At 42.2% G+C, this 22,911-nt stretch overlaps 1 protein-coding gene across 13 annotated transcripts in view; it reads left to right on the forward strand.

Moving 5' to 3' along the window:
• Positions 1-22,911, forward strand: part of LOC134511775 (poly(rC)-binding protein 3-like) — a 538,190-nt gene that overhangs the window by 464,232 nt on the left and 51,047 nt on the right. For all 13 annotated transcript variants that reach the window (XM_063326281.1, XM_063326282.1, XM_063326286.1 and 10 more), the window contains 3 exons: positions 7,125-7,283; positions 21,416-21,439; positions 21,538-21,570. In XM_063326281.1, coding sequence (XP_063182351.1) covers positions 7,206-7,283; positions 21,416-21,439; positions 21,538-21,570 — 135 coding nt within the window. In that variant the 5' untranslated portion in view covers positions 7,125-7,205. The remainder of the gene's footprint in view (positions 1-7,124; positions 7,284-21,415; positions 21,440-21,537; positions 21,571-22,911) is intronic.

Here is a 22,911-nt window from a genome sequence, read left to right on the forward strand (position 1 = left end):
GATACCACCACCCCACCACCCCCTTTGTCCTGCTAACACAAAGAATTAATTTTCTCATTTCTGCATGTTAGAATCCATACCAACTATCAACTTACTTAAAATGGGCCATGCTACCACGATTTAATGGAGGCAGGTTCTGCATGTTGTGTTCACTTCATTAAAGTGTTAGAGATTAACATTAAATCTATTTTGGGATGTAAATGATAAGGATGTGAATAAAATGTATAATCTCATTCCTTTGTGTACAATCCTCTCTTGTAATTTGGGAGATGGAACTGATAAAGTAGAAAGGTTAATACCGCACCTGCTTCCTTAGCTGTTGTTCATTAATCAGATTCTCCTGGTGAGGCTTCTGTTTAAAACTGGAGTGCTTCAAAACGTGATTTCTGCTTTTCCAAATACTTATTATTGGGAGAGAAATCCTTTGAAGCGTTGTCGTTGTTATTACTGTTACGTTATTGTGGGCATCCTCTGAGCTTTTTGTTCTCCGTAACCTCACAATGATATGGTTTAGGAAGAGCCTTCAATTGACACGTGAACTGAAGAAGTGTATCTTTAGCAAGCGTCCAGTCTCCTTCTTTTGCTTCAGCTGAGACTGTAAATAGCTGCTGGTCATTATCACATTTCACCATTTCTGAAAAGAAGTTCCTTGAAACAAATAACACACTGGAGCTGGGTTTGCTTTTGATTTCACTTTGGGTTCTGTGGGGTTTTTTTAACTTCTGTCAGTGTTTTCCTGTATAATTACACTGTTTAGTCCTTTGACATCCGGAGATGTTACTTTCAAGTGAAAAGCCATAGATAATAACTGCTTAGCTTTTCAAAGAACTTGAAAGCTAAGTAGTTATTTCTTCATTCGATAGCATGAGCCTTTCTGTGTCAGACAGCTTATTTTTAATTTTAAACCTTACATATATGGCTGAATGTGTTGATTTCTATTGCTAATGTCATCAAGTCTTGTCCTGTAGTAATTTTCTTACATTCCTTTCAGTCTCCTTCTCCTTTCCTATATTTCCTCCAGTTTAAATGAAAGACTAAAGTCACGTTAAGTAGCATAAATCTGTCCCCGAAGAACTCAGCTCTGCTGAAAGCACAGGTCTTTTCTTCTCATCATGATCCCTGGCAGTGTGCTTCTTCCAATTCCCAGGAGGCCACCCTCAACCTGGAGGCTTCTGATCAAGAGAACTTCGCTACAGCCTTTTCATGGCTTCCCACATTTCAGTTGTCTACATTCTTTTTTGTTCACTCTTACTATCTTTTTTCTTTTTTTTTTTTTTTGGTAATAACACGTTTTTTTTTTCTTAAAGTTCGTGCTAAATAAACCAAACTGTGAACTATTTGTTCATAACATCAGTGTGTTACTGTCCAACTTCCAATTCTTCATAACTCATGATAATTCTCTGTCTTCGGGTTACCCTGCTCATGTCTTAGTCTCCTTGTTCAGCCCCTGTCTTTTCCTGCCCCCATCCCTATGGCTTGATCATCTCCTTAGCTACCCCTCCTTTGGGATATTTCTGTATATTATGGAAATGACAGATTTATTGTGAGAGACTGGATGTTCTTATGTTGCCCTTATTGAAGTTTTCTTTTTCTAAACCTACAGATGCATGGGAACTAGATGACTGAGTTTAAGTGTCCTCATTTAAATTAGACATGGCTTCTGATGAATGTCACTGTAATTTCCCCCATTCCTTTTTCTTTATTATAAAAAAAAAATATTCTTCCAGCGAAACAACTGGAATTTGTTCTTTTGAATTTTATCTGTAGATTCTTCCTTGCTTTCTTTGTAATTACATCTTTCTGTTGATGGTGATGAAGCACCATTATTAGGTTCAAGAGTCCTTTTTGAGGCTCAAGCACAGGGAATGCTGTGCTGCGTGCTCTGACCAGTTTCATCTTTCCCGACAAGCTCAGATTTAACAACCATAACGATCAAGATTTCACATACCAGAGCAGGCTTCCTCTTGGAACGTTTTCAGACGGTCCTTACTTCCACATTGATTCTTCTCACATTATTCTCAGTATCAGCCATCTGAAGCTCGCTCTTTCTCCCTGCCTTTCTCCTTCTCTCCTCTCTGCATCTCTTTCCCTTCCAGCACACCTCTGATTGTGCAGCTCTGTCCCGTTTCACCCCACGCACATTCTCTCTCTCTCCCTCCTCCCTCTCATTCCTCTGGATCTTCCAGATGAGTAGGTTTCTCGGCAGATTCACAGCTGTCAAATAATTTATTGTGGCTTTAAACTCAGAGATCAATTGCCTGATGTCTGCCTTGGTACTATGTTAGTTTTATTCATCTTTGGCATCCCTGCTTGCTGTGGAGTCAAAGGCTTTCTTATCCTGCATGCCTGAAGTGGTCACCTTAGAGGTTTAAACCTTTTATACATATATATATATATATATATATATATATATATATATATATTTCAGCACTGCGTAGCCATATTCTCTGCAGTGGTCTGCTTCTTTTCTTGGGAGAGGATTGGTAGGCTGGAGGGGTAGGAAGACAGGGGATCAGGTTGACTTTTCATGTCTCAGGCTTCAGGCAGCCATCTCACATTACCCCTTCGGCCACGTGGAATCCTAACCTCCATGGGTTGTGTCGCTGCCTTTTGGCTGTATAGTTCATCTTGCAGCTTATATTAATTCAGTCAAATCCTTAAGGAACTGTGCTGTTCTTTGCAGCAGTCTGATGAACACATGGCTTAGCCGCTTGTTGTTTGGGTCGCTTAATCTACCAACAATTATTGAAAAGGCATGTTAGAAAATTGATGGTTCTTATGTAGTGAATAGTGAGCATATAGGACATGCCATTTTATTCCAACCTGGGATAGCTAATATTGAAAATGTATAGAAACACACACTTGCAGATAAAAGGCATCTGCATAAGACTATGTGTCCGTTTAATGGAGTTTTCAAAAGGTTTTTTTTTTAATGCCTTTGGATGCATCTTTCTACCTCAAGAGAAATTTTCACTTTTTACATGATAAACAGCAGTGGAAGTGTCTTCAAAAGTTCACATTCAGCCCCACAGGAGGCAAAGATCTGATGTTTGCTGGGACCTATCTGATGTGATCTACTTTCCTTTGTTCCCTGGGCATGACTTTTCTTTCTTGTTACCAGGAGCTGCAGAGCCCTGGATGTTGGATTTTGTGCATTCTGGTCCTGAGTCCCGAGGTCAGAGGGAAGATGTTGTCCAGCTGTCCTCCTGTCGCTGCCAGTTCTCTGTTTAAGGCAGACTAAAGTGCATAAAACATTAACATTCAGCCATGCCACTGCTATACTGTCTGCTCACCTGTGGAGTCCCCTGACTTTCCTCTGGCATCAGGAAAAGCGTGACGCATGGAATTTTTTTTCATAGTCTGAGAGTCGGCTCCCCCAGCCCCCAGATTAGCCATGGGACCTCGTCACGCAGAGCTTGGGAAAGGAAAGCCTTATGTATTGAGCCTTCTGTTTGCTCAGAGAGGCACCCAGAAGCCAGGAACATAGGAAGTTGTTCAAAATGCTGATTTTGCAAAAGAGGGGGAAATTATTTTTCTGATTAAATATTCATGAGGTGCTCGTATATTACAGCAGTAGGTTTATAAATAGATGTCTGTATTGCTAGCTGGTAGGAGGCTTTGTAGAGGAAACCATTCTCGTGCCGTGATCTGACATCTCCATGCACACAGAGATCTAGACCAGCACATTTGTGATGATGCCTGAGGAAAACATTGCTATAATTATTAAAAAATAATACAGTTATTAAAAAAGTACAACAATGCATTTTATTTTAATCTGTCTTTAACTCTGTCTTTAAAACTGAAATACTCAGGTAATTAATAGTCCTGTAGTTAGTAGCCATCAATGTTTTACCAGAATACGTGGACTCTCAGGACAACTGAGGCGGTTGTAAATGCCCTGGTGTAGTAAAAACTCTTCTGTCTTCATGGCATATGTATAGCGTTCACGTATTCTTCCTTATCATGTGAGGTTGCCTTTTTTAATTCATTCCCTTTGTATTTCACACAGCTGCCTAACTCCTTGCAGGCACACACGCTCTCAGCCCTCCCCCAGACATCTGTTCTGCTTCTCGGTACCAAGTGCCAGAGTTTGAGCTTGCTGGGAGGAGGGGCAAAGACAAAATCCTACAAAAAAAAAAAATAGATGGCAGTGATATTTTTAACAATATCTGCAGTGGAACCTTATTTTTAACCTCTGTTTTTAAAAAGAACTCAAAAGGCGTTAGCTAAAAATACAGGGGTTTTTTTTTCGGGTTTTATCTGGAAAAGGTCAGGCTTGGGAGGGGGTTGGTTTGTTATCTGGGAAAAGGCTTTCCTCCAAAATTTTTCCCAAAGTGAGCATATTGCTGTAGCATAACAGCAGTAAAAGGCCATGGCAACTGTAAATCTCTGTCTAGTCTGGGATTATTTTTCCCATATGGGAATACCTTTCAGTAGAAACATAGCTGTACCTTCATCATTAAATTTTGGTCCACAGAAGGTCTTAAATACCTTACTTCTACTTGAAATGCATCCGTTATGTGAAATCTTCCAACCCTAAGCTACCATGGGTTTATGGAGATCTCAGATGGACAGTATTGCTCCCATAAAGTCCAGAATGCCAAGATGTATTTTAATGTTTATGTACCAAAGTGCTCCTGTTTGGCATTTTGGGGTGGAGTTTTTTGGCCAAGCTGAGCAGAAACTGCTTGAGCTGTCAGAGCCAGAGCATTTCCCTCAGCAAGCAGCAAGAAGCAGGTGAGCGACATGGGACCATTCCCTTCCTTAGCCTGGGAACAACCACAGTCTCCTCGTCTGCTCCTCTCTCTGCACTTGTCAGAGGAGACTCTTATGGTCACCCACTTGCAGATTTTGCTGTGAATCCCGGTCTAACCTTAAAGAAGCAGAATACAACCCAGTGTCTTCCTCTCTTATTTCCTACTGGCTGCCTTGGGACATTTTCCTCTCACCCTCTTGCAGGCATGGTGCATCAGAGGCATGGCCAGGCTGCTTCTGTCTCTGCCTTCTCATCCAGGCACCTTACTTCTCTTCTGCTTTTTTCCATGCCGATAGGTGATATGTAAGATGGGTGGTAAGCCTAGAGATGTGGAATATAAGGGATTTATTTCAGTGGCTGTGGTCTGGGTGAGAGAGCATAGGGTATGAAATACGCTAAGCCCATGCTGGGTTAGGAAGGGTCAGCCCTGCCAGTGGAGCAGGTAGATGGGAGCTGCTCTGTGGTCATGACTCGTGAATTTTAGGAAGGAGGAGTTTAAGTTACTCTTCCTCCCTCTTTGCCTCTACTCCTCAAGCATGTCTGCCTCCTGTTCTTGCAGTCACCAGAGGCACAGAAGCTCTCTGTGGTCCTAAGTACTCCTGCAGAGACTTGAGAGAAAACTCTCATCTTCCAGTGTATTTCCCAGTGGCAACACCATCAGGAATGGCTTGGCCACTTGCAGGCTCAGGCTGAAATAAGAAGCATCAGCCGTCAGAGGAGTGACTTTCTGGGGTGGTCTTCACGTAATACACAGAGGGAAAATTGTCTCACAAGGGAACATGACAATCAGCAGGTTTAAAACAGATAAAGTGGAGCACTTTTCCCCCACACTAATAATGAATCTGTAAGACCAGAACTTTTGAACACTAGAAATATGGATTCAAGAAGGGATTAGACCAATTAATGGAGGGCTGGTCCACCAATGGCTATTGCAAATGCTGGTCTGGGTGCCGTCTCTTAGAAGACCCTGAATCACTGATTGCCGGCAGCTCAGATGGTGTATCAGGGATGGCTCCATGCATGTGTCTTGTGCTCTTTCTTTAAGCATTGCTGTTGACTTCTCCGACAGGTAACATGCTCAGCTAAGATGGGGTTTACTTTAGTCTAGTATGTCAGTGCTTAGTGGCTCTTAAGACGGAGTTTAACCAGTTGGTAAAACAGTCTGCGTGATGCTACTGCCTGCGTTTTCAGGGGAGTGGTCCCGTAGGTCCCTCCAGTAGTTCAGACCCATGCCTGAGCAGTCTCCACAAGGGGACAACAGCCTGTCACCCTAGTGGGACACTGCTGTACACCCGGAGCCACAAAATGGTTGTCACTGGGGGTGATCATTAGCCAGTGCCCAAGCCAGCCCAAGTTTTGGGAAGCTCCAAGATGCAAAGCTCATAGGGTTGTCATTAATAAAAGATGGTTACGGAGGGGTCTGATGTCTGTTTAAGGTTTTTATGCTCTATAAGATAGGCCTGAAAAGGACAAAATCAAATATGGACTCTCTAAGCCTTTTCTACTGTGGAATTTGCCTGCCTTTGGTAATATTCATTCCTGCCCCCAGTTTTGTTTGTACTGATAAATATCCTTGCATTAATAAACTCATAATGCATCTTGTTTATCCCTTCAAAGCCAGCCCTTGGAGCTTTCATGAATATTTTAGGGTATTTATGGCATTGTAAATGACTGAAAATCTGCAATTTGTCATTAGGAATTAAGAAAAATCTTCCTTCTACTTAGGGCTGAAGCACAGCTTTGGCCTTTGAGGGACTGAGCCACCTCTGGGCCTGGTAGACAAAAACAAAGTCAGACAGTGCCCAGATTTACAGCAGCAAGTGGCTCTTCGTTACTCAGATGTCTTTGATAATGTGTCATCCGCTGCTGCTGGCAGGGATCAGTATTTAGGCTCAGAATTAATTTCTCTCTTGCTGGAGAGAAAACAAAAATATCTCTTCTGCAAGAGTTAAAAAAAAAAAAAGAAAGAGGTAGTAACAGGGAGAGAAATGAAAACAGCACCAGGCATATGTAAAAATGCATATATATATATATATATAGTATATACATCCTGCAAGGTTTAACAGAGAGAAAGTGTTGTTTAGAAGAAAACATTGTATTTCACTCTCTAGCGTTCTGTACTTTCAGCTTTGAGGTTACAGGATGTTAAAAGAACTTTTAAGGTTTCAAAAGGGAGTTTATTTGTAATTGGTGAAGGGCTAAAGAGTTGGTTGGGGAGGGATAATAATCAAAGGAGCCTTTTCAGCACTAAACTGTAGTCCAGAAAATCAAAGGGAGGAATGTTAATTGGTTTGTACAACATGATATTCTCAGTTCAGAGTAGCTTAAGCCACTCAATGGTACTTTTTCTTTTTTTCTGTCTTCGTAGGTTGATTGAGTGAATAGAAAAAAGAGGAAAAAAAAAAAGAAAAACGAAGCTGCTTTCAAGTATTGAAGATACAAGGCCAGGATGAACACGAAGGACACAAAAGTGACTGAAGGAGGTCTCAATGTCACGCTTACCATACGCCTTCTCATGCATGGCAAGGTGAAGCATTTTCTGTTGCCCCAGCAGTTGCCTGTGTATCGCGCGAGTGTGCAGTTGCCGTCGCAGCCTGACAGTGGCATTGAGTCACACTCCTCCGACTTGAGTCAAAAGCACCATTGCCACCACCGAAAAATCACCCCCTCTCTTTCGAGGCATCGTACTTAAGTTTGCGCTGCAGCCCAAGTTCATTGGCACAAACCCTGCTTGTAACAAACCCCTTTTGGGCAGATCCAGAGGCCAAAAAAGAGTTCTTTCATTGATCATCAGCCAAATTTGGCAGGCCCTTGAGTAAGGCTGACCTGCGTACGGCTTGCCTCTCTCTTTGCTTACCAGATTTTGCAGGGTTTTATTTTTTAAGATACCAGAACATTGACATATGTGAAATAATTGCCACAGAATTACTGTCTATTTCTGTTGAACGCAAATGGGATGGTTCTTCGTTAGTCCGATGTAGCATCTTATTAGAGCGAACCCCCTGGTATACCAAGCATTCATCCAGATCCCCTGTGGGTTTGTTGTGGAAGGCTGACTGTCATTTCGTTTCTGGCCAGCGCAGCACTTAAGCATGCAGATAAGTGTGAAATCTGTGCCATGGACAAAGTGCCAATTCAGTATTGTCAGCCTTAACAGTCTGATAGCTGTTTATTTCACGTTGCCAGATCACAAAATGGGCTTTAAATTAAAAAGCACGTTTCATAGGTTTGTTTGTATTATCTTCATCGGGCAGCACCAGGCATTTTTAGGCTTAATGAAGGGATGTTACGTAAAGGAGATGGGGTTGGCTCTTTCTTAACAACAGACAGTGAGTATCTATATATAACTCTGGAGATCAAATTTGTATACATAAATCTAAAAAGTATTTTTACTCCTTAAATTTAATTTAATAGCTAAAAATGCATTTACACTATAAAACAGCGCATGCTTTCAACCTGTGGCATGAACACCCATATGATATACCCATAGCACAAGAAGGAGCACACTGTGTTTTACTGATGAGGTGGCTAAGAATCACAGAATCACAGAATGGTTTGGGTTAGAAGGGACCTTAAAGATCATCTAGTCCCAACCCCCCTGCCATGGGCAGGGACACCTCCCATTAGACCAGGCTGCTCAAAGCCCCATCCAGCCTGGCCTTGAACACTTCCAGGGATGGGGCATCCACAACTTCCCTGGGCAACCTGTGCCAGTGCCTCACCACCCTCACAGTAAAGAATTTCTTCCTGATACCCAGTCTAAATCTACCCTCTTTCAGTTTGAAGCCGTTACCCCTTGACCTATCATAAAGAGTCCCTCCCCATCTCTCCTGTAGGCCCCCTTTAGGTACTGGAAGGCTGCTGTAAGGTCTCTCTGGAGCCTTCTCTTCTCCAGGCTGAACAACCCCAACTCTCTCAGCCTGTCCTCATAGCATAGGTGCTCCAGCAGCATAATGAGAAGTATGAGGGGGTACAGTTTAAGTTTGCAAATTAAAAAACTCAAAAGTTGCATTATGCTACATCAAATTATGTATTTTCTCATAAACGATCCAACTATTTTGTTTGGTTTCTTTCCCCCTGAAATATTCAGCTTCAGGCAGGCATCTGGTATGTAATATGTGCATCATAAATAGGGATCTGTCAAACAAATTTAATAACAGTCTCTCTTACCAAACCCACCTAAAATCTGTGCGCGTGTCGGCACTGAAAATTAGGTCTTAGGGATTGATTCTACTGGGTTCTGGTCCTAGTCCAGAAAAGTGGTTGAAACACATCCTTTTCCTGGTGGGTGCAAGTAGCCCTACTGGTTTCCAACAAATTCCCATGTGCTAGGTGTGCTTTGCTGTGCTTCTTTCAGAATCGTGCCATTAAAGCAAAAATCAAGTATTTATCATTTTCAGGACATTTCAGTTAAATTGTGGGCTAGTGATTTTTTGAAACAAAAGATAAGTAATCAGAAATGAAATTAGAAAAAGCTAATTTTCTGTGTTAAACATCGATGACTCTGTGTGCAACCACTTTTAACAGTAATGGATGTTATATGTCCAATCTTCAATGCATATGTAGCCCCAAGGGTCTAAATTAAACCCATAAAAGCTACAAAGTTCAAATTTTAAGTGTGAGTGTACCATGCATCCTCAGTTAACAAGGCACAATGGGTATACAGTTAACTCTGCTACGCTCTAATCATGTATCCTATTGTGCCTAGGTATTGCAAAGAGTACATTAAATCAGAATTTATTTTGGTGATAAAAGTCAGACCCTTACGGTTTCTTTGATGTCGCTTCTGTGAATTAGAAATGCTAATATAGAGGAATGAAGGATGTCTGAGTCAATACGAACTCAGTGTGAGAAGGTCACTCTGAAAGCTGCACGTGCCCCTGAAAAAGAAGAAGAAACACGTTTCTAGGCTCTTCCGTAAGATTTGTTGTGTTATTGACATCAGTGGAAACTGCTGATCTCTAATTAGTATTTCTAGACAAAACAATTAACTGAAGCAGAGCTTGGGCTGTAAATAACTGATCATAACTTGAAAGAGAAGAGGGGAATTAAAAGGTTGTTTTTAAAAATAACAGTGGCAAACCGGATTCAGTTAGATAATTTTAGAGTAAGATCATTTTAAAGTTATTTATTTATTTATGAATGTGTTTCATGGAACTATGAGGGTCTATCCCCACTAACCTTAACTCTGTCTCTAAACTTTTATTTCCAGTGTACCTTTGCCTAGAGGAGGTCTATGTGCTTTGTGATATTTACGTTCATTTTGATTGAAAGTCCGTAACTTGGGCTACCATGCTTAGTTATCTTGTCTGTAAGTCCTGCAGACTTAGGAAATTTTCAGTGTGTATGTTTCATGTGATTTGTATAAGGGCTTTAAGTCAAGGATAGGCATCTTAATTATGCAATTAAGCTAAATTCTGTACCTGCAGACAGAAAAATCAGGACATGTATGAACAGGCAGACCTCCGCGAGAGGGTAGGGAATAAAAAAAGCATCATCAACAACAACAAACAAAACAAGTAGCAAAAACCAAAGCCAACATTAGTGCCTGGTGAAAAAAGAATGGATGGGAACAGTCCTGAGCTCCGCAGGAACCCAGGGCCAGTGCCTCCCTGCAGGTAGGACACCTCTCATCAGCTCCTTTGCTGTATCTTGCTTTGGGGAGAGAGGGGCTGTAGGTCCAGCTGAGCTCCTGCAGGGCTCAGCCCTACCGAAGAGCCTCCTGTCAAAGAGTCTGGGATGGCCACTTGGAGGACCAGCTCAGCCGCTCCTCCGCAGCACAGGAAGATTTGGGAGCAGCTGGCTGGCATCGAGGCAAGGCACAGCCTCGATTCTCTCAGGGCAGCGAATATGATATTAAGGGAGGGCAACAACTTTTTGATCTGTGGAAGCAGGAAAAAGGCTAACCACTGTGAGCTATAAGAGGTTAACCTCAGGGTCAACGTTGCCGGGGCCTGATATGAAAGGTGTTCTCCTGAGCCAGGATTTCAGAGGGTGTGTGATGGTGTAAGACGACGGGCTTAATTTTCATCTTGCACCGTGTTACCTCAGTAAAAAGTTATGATGGTGTGACAGCCCTGAAGAGAGAGTAACCAGGAGCAACACAGAGCATTTCACATACTTTCCTGCGATGAATTAGAGGGTAGGTGTTAGGAAATACGCTACAAGGGCCGTGCTCAGATGTTCTTCACATCCACAGAGAAGCAACTGCCTCTGTTTGCAGGGAATTTTAACAGCAAAATTAGGAAAAACTTAGGCAGATCTGTGAGGAGGGGAGGAAGCTACCCGAGTATGCCGCAGCATTCATCACTGGAGGTTTTTAAGGACAAGTCAGAGAAAAATAAATACATCCCATAAAGCTGCAGTGGCACTGCAGCCTCTGCTGCCCAGGACGTTTGTTGACTGAGTTACCTGAATGCTGCTCTGGAGAGGGCAGGAACGGAAGGGCCTTTTTTAAGCATGTGCAGGAGTTGGATATGTAGAGTATATTAAATAATGCAGAGATGCATTTTCATCTTTTATTAACGAGAAAGATGCACCACATTAAGGAATAAAGCCGTTTCATGCATTTCAGTAGAGAAAAACAGGGAATATGGGCTGGGGCTGTTTACATTGCCCTACTTCTGTGGTTTCCATCTAATTCCTGCTGTTTCTTGAAGTAAAATAAGCAAAATCACAGTGTAGGGCAGAGGCGTGAATGGGTACGGATGTTTTATTACCTTTGTCTACTTTAGAAGTATAATTTCTGGGCAGGAGTAGAATATTCCAGGGATTGCAAGATTTCTGCTTCCAGCGAAGGCAAAAGTGGCAGCATTTACCCAGATTAGATCCACATTTTTGAAGGGCTTAAGGAACACAAATTGACTGTGTGTGCGCATTCATGGGCAAACAGTCCCCAGCTATCAGAGCCCTCTGTAAGGACAGGCAGAGCTCAGGCTCCAAAAGAAATGCGCGTTTCACTTTTTGTTCTTTTTTTATTTTTTGTCAAAATCAAACTTCCTTTGGCTATCTGCATGTTCTAGGGTCTTTGATGGAGCTCGATGTTTCTCTCTTACTGTTCCTTGCTCACTTTTTGCTGAATTTTTTATTCCTATGACTTGTGGCTGGGTTTTTTTCTTGCTTACTGCCACAGGTAATGAGATTGTAAGATTGTGAAAAATCATAACCTTTCCCACAGGTATCTGCCAACATACCTTAGTGCTTGACATCTGCAGTGCTCTTGTTCTTGTCCCGGTCAGTTCATGCCCAGAAATAAATAACTCTTGAAAAAGCACCTACTTTGACTATACTGGACAACGATTACATGATTTTGGACTGGTTTGGATTTGTACACAGCCAGTGTTAACAGGCTGATTTAGACCCTAGAGACTCACCAATAAAGGTTAATTTTAGGTGCGGATGGTAAAGAGACTGTGCCGGTAGAAAGATGTTACATTTCAGGATAGCAGCTTAGTGGAGATTTAAAAGTTGGGTCTGTGAGGTGGAACAGGAGAAAATGTTCAAATGTGCCAGCATGGAAAGGGCAGCAGGGTCACGAATCCACCTTGGTCTCCACCTCATAGTGGTGGCACAAGCTTCTCTGCTTCCTTCCACCAGTACAAGCCTGAAGAAGAAAAAAATGCATCATTTCCAAAGGAATCGCATGAAGGTGTCCACCGATTAAACCATATTGGGTGCAGTGAAGTCGGCAAGAAACCGAAGTAGACTATATTAACATATTCAAGTCTAAGGAGTCTTTTAGAGAAAGGGGAAGGAGTTCAGAAATAGAAAACAAAATAGCTTAATAAAGTCAGACGATTAGGAAGAACAAGGAAATAATTTGCAGGTAGGATGGAGGAGGGAAGGGAAAACTGGCAGGGATGTAGGACTCTTGCCAAATACTGAGAGGTGTAAATTGGAGAGTTGAGGCAATTAACTTTAGAAGGTAATTTAGAAGATACATGTTCAGTGAGAGAAGGAAATCTGGAAAGCATAAAACGCTGAAAGGCATCAGATGTGGCAGCGTCTAGAGAGTGGCACAGTTGGGATATGCTGGGGTTGGAAAGACAAGCTATTGCAGCAAAAGCATACGCAATTTTGGATGTATAGCGTTGGTGCGCGGTGGGGCAAAGACGGTAATTACCTTACTGTTCTTCTGGCAAAATCACACCTGCGGTTCTCTGCTTAGCAGCAGGCGCCACGCGTGTGAGTGATGTTGAAGACTGAGCAGAGGGGGAATTTGCAGAAAAATAACCAAGTTTTAGGATGCTGAGGAGACTGTGTCTACCTTTCTTCAGACATTCTCATAAACACCTGGAGAGCGTAAATACGAGTGCAATTGACTGTCGTTATTTTGAATGATACAAGTGCTTGTGACTGGAAATAAGAGGATAAAATATATTTTTGAAAATAAATCCTGATAAGGGAATCCCAAAAGAAATTCCTGGTATTGAGATTTTTATGAGGTTCTGGAAGTCTCCTAAGCAGATTTTAAACATGTCTGGGGAAGAGCAGCACACGTACTATGTAGAATGTATAACCTGCATTGATGGAAGAAAGATATGATGACTGAGCGAAGCTTTTCCTTCCCTGGTACCGTTTGCTCAATGATACGTTTCTCATCGTTTCAGCTGCAGTGAATTAGAAAAATGTACCTGCAGTCAAATGTTCAGGTTTGGACAAAACCCTATGAGTGCCTTGATTTTTAGGCACTAAACTTACAGTAATCACAGCATAATTTTAGATGCTCTGAGGAACTCTTATCTCCCGATGGTTTCAGCAGGATCAGTGGCTGCCTTGTGGCACTGGAAGGACTGGTTACAGCGGACTTACATCCAGCTTCAGTGGTGACTTTCAGACATGTTGGTGATTATTTTACGATGCTATATATAGAATTTTTTACAAGAAAAAGAAAGAAAATTTAGACTTGACACACTTAACAGTTCAAATATAGACAGAATAAAAAATAAATAAAATTGCCATTTTCATCAATGTAGGTAATATAGTTTTAGCATCAGGGATTTTTCTTCGTGGCCGCTTTTTTGTGCCCGCTTAATTACCCCCTGAAAGACTGTGAAGCAGGCACAGAAATAATTTTCCCCCGTCTTGAAGGTAGTGCCCTTCTCCTTCCCCATTTTTTTATTTTTTACTTATTAAAATGTAGAATACAACAAAGTAGCTTTAAGAATCACCTTGTCAGTAATTTAATCCAAGCCGTAAAATGCCAGCCTAGCCAATGTTTGTTCTGTTCTTTCTAGTTTCCACGAACACTGTCAGGGTATTATGAGGATTGACTGTCCTGCCTATTGCTATTATAGTTCTTGTTTTGTTTGTTTGCATTACTGTGGTACCTAAGAGCTCTAGTCACGGAACAAAGCTCTGTGTGCAAATACGCAACACAAGATGGATCTCCTCTTAGTGTGTTTGTAGTAACAGCTGAGAGTTTCTCACTAGCCTAAAAAAATCAACGGAAAGAACAGAAGTCCATTTCCCCCAGCCCCTGAGCACTGTGTGTCCTCAAAAACAATCATCTCCATAGCTGAATTTTCCCACTTCTGTCAAACAGAATCTCCCCATCGGTCAACAGCTGTAATGAGCTGAGGTTGCAGAAGGCACGCGCCCTACTCAGTGCTGCTGCTTCAGCATCACAGGCAGAGGGACAAGTGAAGGGACAGAAACGGTTTTCGGTTTAGTTTTTTGGGGGAAGGCTGGGAGGTTTGGTGTAGCATTGAATGTAAATTAGTTACCCATCTGCTATCAAAAAGCAAATGAGAAATGCCCATTGGCACAGCTGCCCAAAAAATGGTAGATGGACCTGTGGAAGATTCATAACACTGACATCTCCATCAGAAAGACCGTAATTTGAAGGTTTCCTCGTACACAGTCACATTGGTTGAAGCGTGAGGAAACAGTGTGCTGAGATCTGTCTCAGTAAGGGCTTGGACTGCAGTGCCTTACTAAATTAGGGCTGTTAGCATCAGACAGTGCCTACTGAAGCATCACCTAGGAACATGAGATCTCCCGGGTCAGTGAGGCTAATCCCACATAATCCCAGAACACAAATCAGACTCTCAATTTATCGAAGGCAGACGCTTGTTCCCTGAGGTAGACACGTTACATCATGTTTCCCAAAACTGACTAAGGCTTTTGTGCCAGCCTTTGAAAAATGCTGATGCTCCGCGTGCTCCATGCAAACACATTGTTCAGAACATCTTCATGCAACATGTTCCTGGGGTCTGCCGTGCAAGCGTCTTCATGATCTTGTGCAAGTATCGGCAACTCTATCCTCAGAACAAGGCAAAGAGAGAGAGAGTTGAGTTGTGTTATGCCTCTTCACGGATGGGAGAAAGACAACTGCTGCTGGTCTAGAAAACTTTATCAGCGCAGATGTTGTTTGCTGTTGCCAGGATCCTTCCTTGTCTCATGACGGATGTGCTTCCCCACCATGGAAAGCTGTATTTCTTTTCTTTCAATGTTTTTCTAGCGGGCTTTTTTTGTTTGCAGAGTCCAGTCCTGCTGGTTCTACCTTATCCTTGCTCGTAGAAAGCAGGTAGATGTATGCAATCAAAGCATTGCCTGAATGAACTGCAGGCTTTAAGGTGTGGCCTGTGTTTTGTCAGATGCTTTGGGGTGAAAGTATATATTCTTATATTATTTCTTAAAAGGGCTTTCCTTCTGGACGTGGCTTTATCTCAGAGCTCCTGTGAGGTTGGTGTTCCATTTGCCCTGTAGCACTGATAATAGAAGCTGCATGCCCCATGGTAATAGAGTAAGGCCTGTGCTTTTATATGGTCTTGGAATAGCTAGCCATTTTGTTTTGATTTCCTGGGTTACGGTAATTATTAAATTAGCCTCGCACTTAGAAAAATTATGGAATTTCACATGTTATGTTTACAGATTGAAGGTTAATCTTTATACCAAGGTTTGTTACGCCTCTTCTTTTCTCAACATGACTAATTTCTTTCTCTTGTTATTCAAAAGGCACACCAGATAATTGATGAGGAAATAGCTTTCTCCTACAGCCTATTTTATATCTTTGTGTTGTCATTCCCACCATCAAGACCCCTACAAATGCCTTGGCTCGCAGACTTCTCTGCTGCCACCTTTTGTTCTGCTGGTGCTGCTTTGCCCTCACCGCAGATGGTGCAAAAAAGTGCACAAATGGCTTTCTGCTTTGTGGTGGGCCCACTGCTCACCAAGTGTTCATTAAGAGTAAAACTCACCCCATTCATGTGAATGACATATGGAAATAATATTAGATGCTGCATTTCAGCCTGAAAGAAAGCATCCCCTGTTTTTACCATTGCCTTTTCTCAAGTTATCTGCAATTAATTGGGTGGTTGGCTAGAAATATACTTTATTGATACTGAGCAGTCTTCCAGTGCTTGTTGGTGAGGTTCACCTCTTGTTATTTTATCTGCTTTATTAGAAATTACGTACTAAAGAGAATCATAGACATAAACCAACTCAAGATTTATTTTCGGGCTATCGGAAGTCAGTATGTAAATTTCAAATTTTTCTGGGGTTTTCCAAAATGATCCTGTTGGAGCCCAAGTGTGAGACTGTCCTGCTTGAGATACTGTCACCTGGAGATATGGCCTTTGGAAGGCATTACCTGGGCTGGGTACTCTGCGCAAGCTGAAACTCAGGACCCTTTGATGAATCTCAAGATAGGCACCCCAAATTGCTGTCATTTCTCAAAGGGAAGTTCATCTCTGTCTCTTTGGTGCCTGTATGTATGTGTTGACTTTGCACACAAATATATAAGTGTGTGTGTGTGTGTATGCATATGTATCAGTGGATGTAGGCACGCACAAACTTGCAGCTTTTAGGAGGCATCCTATTCATCCAGCACGGTTGCCGTGGCATATCTGCTTCTTGACAGGCAGGTGTTTATATGTTGAGGCCGAGGAGCTTGGGTAGTACTTTTAGCTCTGGCATCAGTCTGTTGGGTTGCCTTGGACTTGTTTTTCCTCCCTCTGAGCTTTAGTTCCCCCATTTATAACTTCTTTTTTTTGTGCACTGCTTTTCGATCATCTGTTGAAGTGTGATTATATGAACCCAGTAATTGTTATCATATAACTTATTTTCTCACTGTGTTTATGTGTAGATGTTTAGTCAATAAATCAATGTGAAATTGATCATAAATACTTACCTTTAGCTTATATTCCTGAGCGCTGGAAAAGAGCCAATAGTTCAAGAGATATTAGTATATTCTAGAAGGCAATTATTTGTGAGAATAGCTAAATCAGACTCCTGTCTGACCTACACTGAGGCTGAATTTGACATCAACTGTAGGATTCCTCTCACCAAATTTCAGGTACCTTAGTGTCAGTCTAGACTTCTTCTGCTGTAGGTGGAGAAAGCGGAAACCCTCGGGAGCACGCTTCTTCCCTCCTCTTTTAGGAACAAAACATCCCCCATTATCTCTCTCCCTGGGCCGCAGAGGAAGCTGTGTGCCTGGCTTGCACTAGACTCCTAACTTTTAATGAACTGATGTAGGTGACAGACATCCCATCCTTTCAGGCTTATGCAGTTGACTACAGCACAGTTTGGTCCCTGGCAGATTCAGAAACGTTTTCTGAAGAAGATAAAGCCCTCAAAGTAACCTTGGCAAGAAATACTGGTAAAACTGGAGTGTCGTGAAAATTATGTTAGGTATCTCATTAAGCACTAAATGTAATTTAGGGTGATATAAGAATCTATATGAAACAAATATTGTATTGTATAAAGAAACATTAAAGGTTTGAGGAAGTAGCGTTGGTAGTTTGGCTCATTCTCACTGGAGAATGAGGCGTGAAGAATCTTCTGATTTAATCCATGGCAGAAGTAGGTTTCTCATCATAATTAAAGACATGATCTGTTGTCACCAGTACTTACAGGAGCTTTCCTAGAAACAGCTAAGGTGCCAAAAAAGTGACCCATTTAGAACCATTCTAGATTTATTCTTTTTTTTTTTTAGTAATTGGTATGGATCAAAAATTCTAGAAAAATTAGGAATATCCATGTGAAGTTAATGTTTCTGTCTCTTGCCTTGAGCCCTTCCCTCACATTTCCAAGCAGAATCACAGCTCCCAGTGCAGGGGTGGAGGTGGCGTTTGCTTGGATATTTCGAAACTCCTGGAGGATGTTTGCCTCCTTACAGAATAAGCTTTAAATTCACCCTTTGAGGAGGGGAACATTTGAAGTACTCCATAGAATTATAGTGACATTTCCTAGCATGTTCCAAGGAACTGGTCACCAGTATCATTGAAATATTTTTTCTCAGTGGGATTCACGCTGCTCATTTGCTCAGTTCTTCAGCAGCTTGTACTCTTTGGTAATAACAAGGTGATGATCTGTCAGGTAGAATTCCTGTCCTCACTGAAATCAGTAGCAAAAATCCCACAGACTTCGGTCTCAAGCAGCTTGAGAATCCTAATATTTTATGCGCTATGTTGCTTGTTTAAATACTCCCGATTTCCTTGTTTGAAATAGACCGTCTTTTTTCCTAAGGCGACGAACAGTATATTGCTTTTCTGTTTCCAAAGCAAAAGTATCTTTTCGTATTTCCAGAGAAGACAACTTTGTACTTATTAGCCATGACCCATCCATACATTTCTGAAAGAACGGCATCTGTCATTAAGACCCAGGATGATCAAATGGATTGGGACAGATTTCATACTAAGTGTATACCGGTGGAGCCCTGCAGGTTCACGACCAGACCTACAGCTTCTAATGAAACTTCAGATATACAACAACTGGAATTATACCACAGACTGAAATAAGATTGCTTGCCCATAGCAATTGAAACACAATATGCTCACCCATAGCAAAAGGTCCTTCTACCTCCTAAGAATCTCTTTTATGAAAAAAAATATTTCTGAAAGCTGCGACTGAGAAGAATGGAAAAAGTTTTCAAGGCAAAACTGCTGAATGTGCTGAGTGAGCAGATAGGAACTACTGGACACAAGGGGTTCCCAAGGCTTATCATCATCGAGAGTCTTACTCCCTGTGTTGTTTAATCCCATTCAACAGTTACAGGCAGGTTGGCAAAGTTACAGTGATAATACAAAGCAAAAAGTAACATCTTAAAAATTTTGTGGAATGGTTGTCCCAAATTTGTGTCGCTGCTAACAAAAAAGCTGCACCTCATTAGAGAGCCTGCACAGCACGTCTCAGCCACAGGCTGTCCCAGCCATGGGAAAAGGCGTGACCCAAACCCACATATTAAGAGACACAGGATAATTTGGTCACAAGACACAAAACTGCAGCGAGTTCACTTTATTCATTCCTCTTCTCACAGAGCTGCTTCTTTGCATTGTATGTGCAGATGTACAGAGGTCTCGCCATCCCAGATGGACACAGGGAGCTTTAGCAAGAGCAGTCGCACAGCTGTGTGACGTGTAAAGGTCTACTGTACATCAGCCAGCAGAACTATAAGTTTGCAAAGAAGATGCCTCTGGAAGATTTGCTATGCCTGTCTGGACAATATCTGTTCTCTGGTCAGGATGTACAAGAGAGCAGAATCCCATCTTGGAAGAGGAGTAGGAAGGGAAATAAAAACAGGAAATAGGAAACAGAAAAAGTGAAGTTTGAAAATAAACTTGAGAAAGGGCCTCACTGGGTTGGGGAACTTTGTGGCTAGTTAGGCATTGACTTCAGTGGGTATAAGGCTGTGCTTGAGGAATCACAGACCAACGGAGGTTGGGAGGAACCCCCAAAGGTCTCCAGTCTGGTTTCCTGAATCAAGCACATCCCATTAGAGCAGGTTACTCAGGGCCTTGTCCAGACTGGGTTTGGACACCTTCAAGGATGGAGACTCCACAGCTTCCCTGGTTCAAATGTCCAGCCATACCCATGGTAAAAAATTTTTTCCTCATATTGAGTAGGAATTTGATGTTGCAACTTGCTTTCCTCATTGTACACCACAATAAGATCCCCCCAAGTCTTCCCTTCCTAAGGGTGAACAAACGCAGTTCTCTCAGCCTCTCCTCGTTATGTGCTGTGCTCTGGTCCCCTGACCATCTTGGTGGCCCTGCATTGGATTCACTTCAGTGTGTCCTTGTCTGTCTTGTACGAGAAGCCCAAAACAGGACATGATCATCCAGGCATGGGCTGACAAACACAAGGAGAAGGCAAGAATCATTAGCCGTCCTGCTGGCTACGCTCTTACTAATAGAGCCCAGCGTTGGGTTGATCAGGGATGCACTGGTGATGCACTCGTGTACTCACGTTGGAGTTGTGCACTGGGACTCTCAGGACTTTTTCTGCAAAGCCAGTTTGTATGTAACAAGTTTTTGCCCAGCTTGTCCTGCCGTATGGGCTTGTTCCATCCCAGACATGGGGCTTTTCATTTGCCTTTGTTGTACTCCCTGAGGTTTCCCTCAGCCCACTTCTCCAGCCTGTCGGGGTGACTCCAAATAGCAGCCTTGTCCAGCAGTGTATTGACTGTTCCCCCAAGTCAGGTGTTACCTGCAGACTTGCAGATTATGCAAAGGAACCATGTGCCAACATTCTTCATTGAGATAGGTCTTCTTCTCGATGAGAAGTCTTTATATATTGTGAGCAGGATGTGGGGAGTTGCAAGCACAAACAGCTTCATATTATGAGCTTACAAATAACATCCTGGTGAGAAATAGCTCTCTCAAAGTCACTCTAAGTAGTCCTCTACTGCAGGGGAAGTTAGTACCACTTTATCATGAATCCATCATTGGATAGAGCAATGGAGAACAATTTCTTAAATCTTACTCTTTGTGCTGTGTTTCAGAATGGGTCAGACTGAAGTGTATAGACTGGGGGAGGCGGGGCAGGGGAACTGTATGTCCTATGTCTGGGACAGATGAGCCATGTGAGACGGTCTTTAACCATTGAAGTAGATTTCACAATCTGAGTATAGAAGAGGAGTTTGTGTTCCTTTAGCTGGTCTCCTCTCCAACAGATGGTGTCCAGTCTGATGTCACACCCTCATGATTTGTGTAACGTGTCCAGACTATTCATTTTAGAGTTATTAGCTTCATTTTTGCTACCTGTTGGTTTTATGCACTGAGTTTTTAACCCTTGGGATGATGCCAGGACTGCCAGATTGTTCCCCTGCGGTATGTTCATACTGACATTTCTTAGTATTTTCTGTCCCTTCATGGACGGTTGTGGGAGCCTGGTAGCAATTCCCAAATCCCTAAAAAGTGATTAGCAATTATTATTCTGTAAGTGCTTAATAGGGAGATTAAGACAGGCCACCAGGTGTTTACGCAATAACAGTCGGTAGCAGGGAAATTCAGCTCTAGCTATTACATGGTGTAAAGAGGGTAAATGCCTGCCTCAGAGATCAGCGCTTATTTTGATGCTTGTATTATATCCCATTTTCTCTAGCAGGTTGTGCAGTTCTATTATTTCTGAACTTTTCATTCCCTGATAGGGGTTTATCTGTGTTTATAGTAGCAGGATTGATCTGTAACCGCGAGATCAGCTTCTGTTAAAGGTGTTTTTCTTGCACAATCAGTAAGCTGCAAAGCTGCATTTTTAGTCCACCCCTTTGGATCTAACATGGCATATTTGTATACAGCAGCAATGGAAGGGGGGTAGGCTTCACATTGTGGGTTTGAAATAAGTGATAGTGAAATAGCTTAGGAGCAGAGCAAATGCTCTTTGGTAGCAAGTCGTATCATTCACAATGTCTTTTTCGTTTTTTTTCTGTTTCAGGAGGTTGGAAGCATTATCGGAAAGGTCAGGAAATTACTTTCTCTCTTTATTTTCATGTCAAAATATTGTATATCAGTTCGCTTCATCGGCCCAGGCTAACTTTTTTTCTGTTTCTTTAACAGAAAGGTGAAACAGTTAAGAAGATGAGGGAGGAGGTAAGACAAGCCTTGATGTCTTTACTTGCCTTTCTTTCCAGCTGAGAGAACAGGGAAATTCAGCGTGTACAGACCGACACTGCCATCAAGTGGGCAGTTCGTTTCACATCACCATTCTTTACGAGTGGTGATGTATAAATGCGCCGGCCTAAATTAAACACTGCTGTTAGCATAACCTCCTTATCGCCACAGCAGTCTGGAGCCTGTCATTCCCATAGCAATATGCCTGCTGCTGCCTTGTCTCAGGAACAGCTCAGCCAGCATGAGTCTGTGCATTAAAACCACGGTCTCTTTCTTTAGCATACCGAGATCAGTCCTGCGCGTAGCTTGGCCTCTTGGTAGAGAGCTTCCAAAATCTGAAACCAAGCATTAGACTGAGGCTGCGTAAAGTTTGAGGGTAGACGCAAGCTTCAGCGGAGCTGGCGCCAGACTCGCATAAACCAAAGTATCCCTCTGCCATGTCTTGGCAAAGCCTTAACTTTTCATTGTTTTGCAGCTGCGCGTAGGATGTGGATGGCGTAGATCTGCACACCCGCCATTCACATCCTTCGAAAAGGCTGTAAACGGAAAAAGGCTAACTAAAACATGGCACTGCATAAACCTCAGTCTCCCCAGTGTCTGCAGGCCTCTTTCCCTGCCGCGGAGCAAGCTGCACCGTCTTCAGAGGATCGTGCCCAGGTGGGGGTTGCAGAGCCACACTTCTCCTGCAAGGCAGCACATCATACCTGGAGATCCGTGTGATTCTCCTCCTTTGAAGCAAGCACTAAAAGCATAAGTCGAAAGACAAATTCTGCTCTTTAAAACTTAAGGATTGCAAAGTGTATAGAGGATGCCTCAAGAAAAGTCAATTTGGTTCTGGTAAATATGCAGTACATTACTATGTCAGCTGGTTTGTTGTTTTACTCACTGATAGAAGGTCTGTGGCAGGGAAATCTCAAAGTATTTGTAGTAAAGAAAATTGCTGAGATCCATCTTTAAATATACACAATAGGGAGTTCATTGTCAGGCGGAATGAGTTCAGAGCTCCTTCTTTGATGATAAGAGCTTTCACCCGTGTTTTCACACATAAGTACTTAAAAAAAGATACAAGAAAAAAATGTTTCCAATATACTAAGTAATCCTGCCAGTTGATTAAACACATTTTATTTTAATTATTAATTATGATCATGGGCAGATATCTTTGGATATAAATTGCACAGAAGGGAAGCTATCTCCAGGCTTCTTTATATCAGCACAGGAATAAGAGGCTATCTCTCCACATGATGATAACTTGGTCCTCCTATAAATGACTACCCTCTTCAGTACTTCTTTAAAAGCAAAATGGAACTTTATTTTGACTTT

The sequence above is a fragment of the Chroicocephalus ridibundus genome, chromosome 2 (genome assembly GCF_963924245.1).
Source record: "Chroicocephalus ridibundus chromosome 2, bChrRid1.1, whole genome shotgun sequence".
NCBI classification, from domain to species: domain Eukaryota; kingdom Metazoa; phylum Chordata; class Aves; order Charadriiformes; family Laridae; genus Chroicocephalus; species Chroicocephalus ridibundus.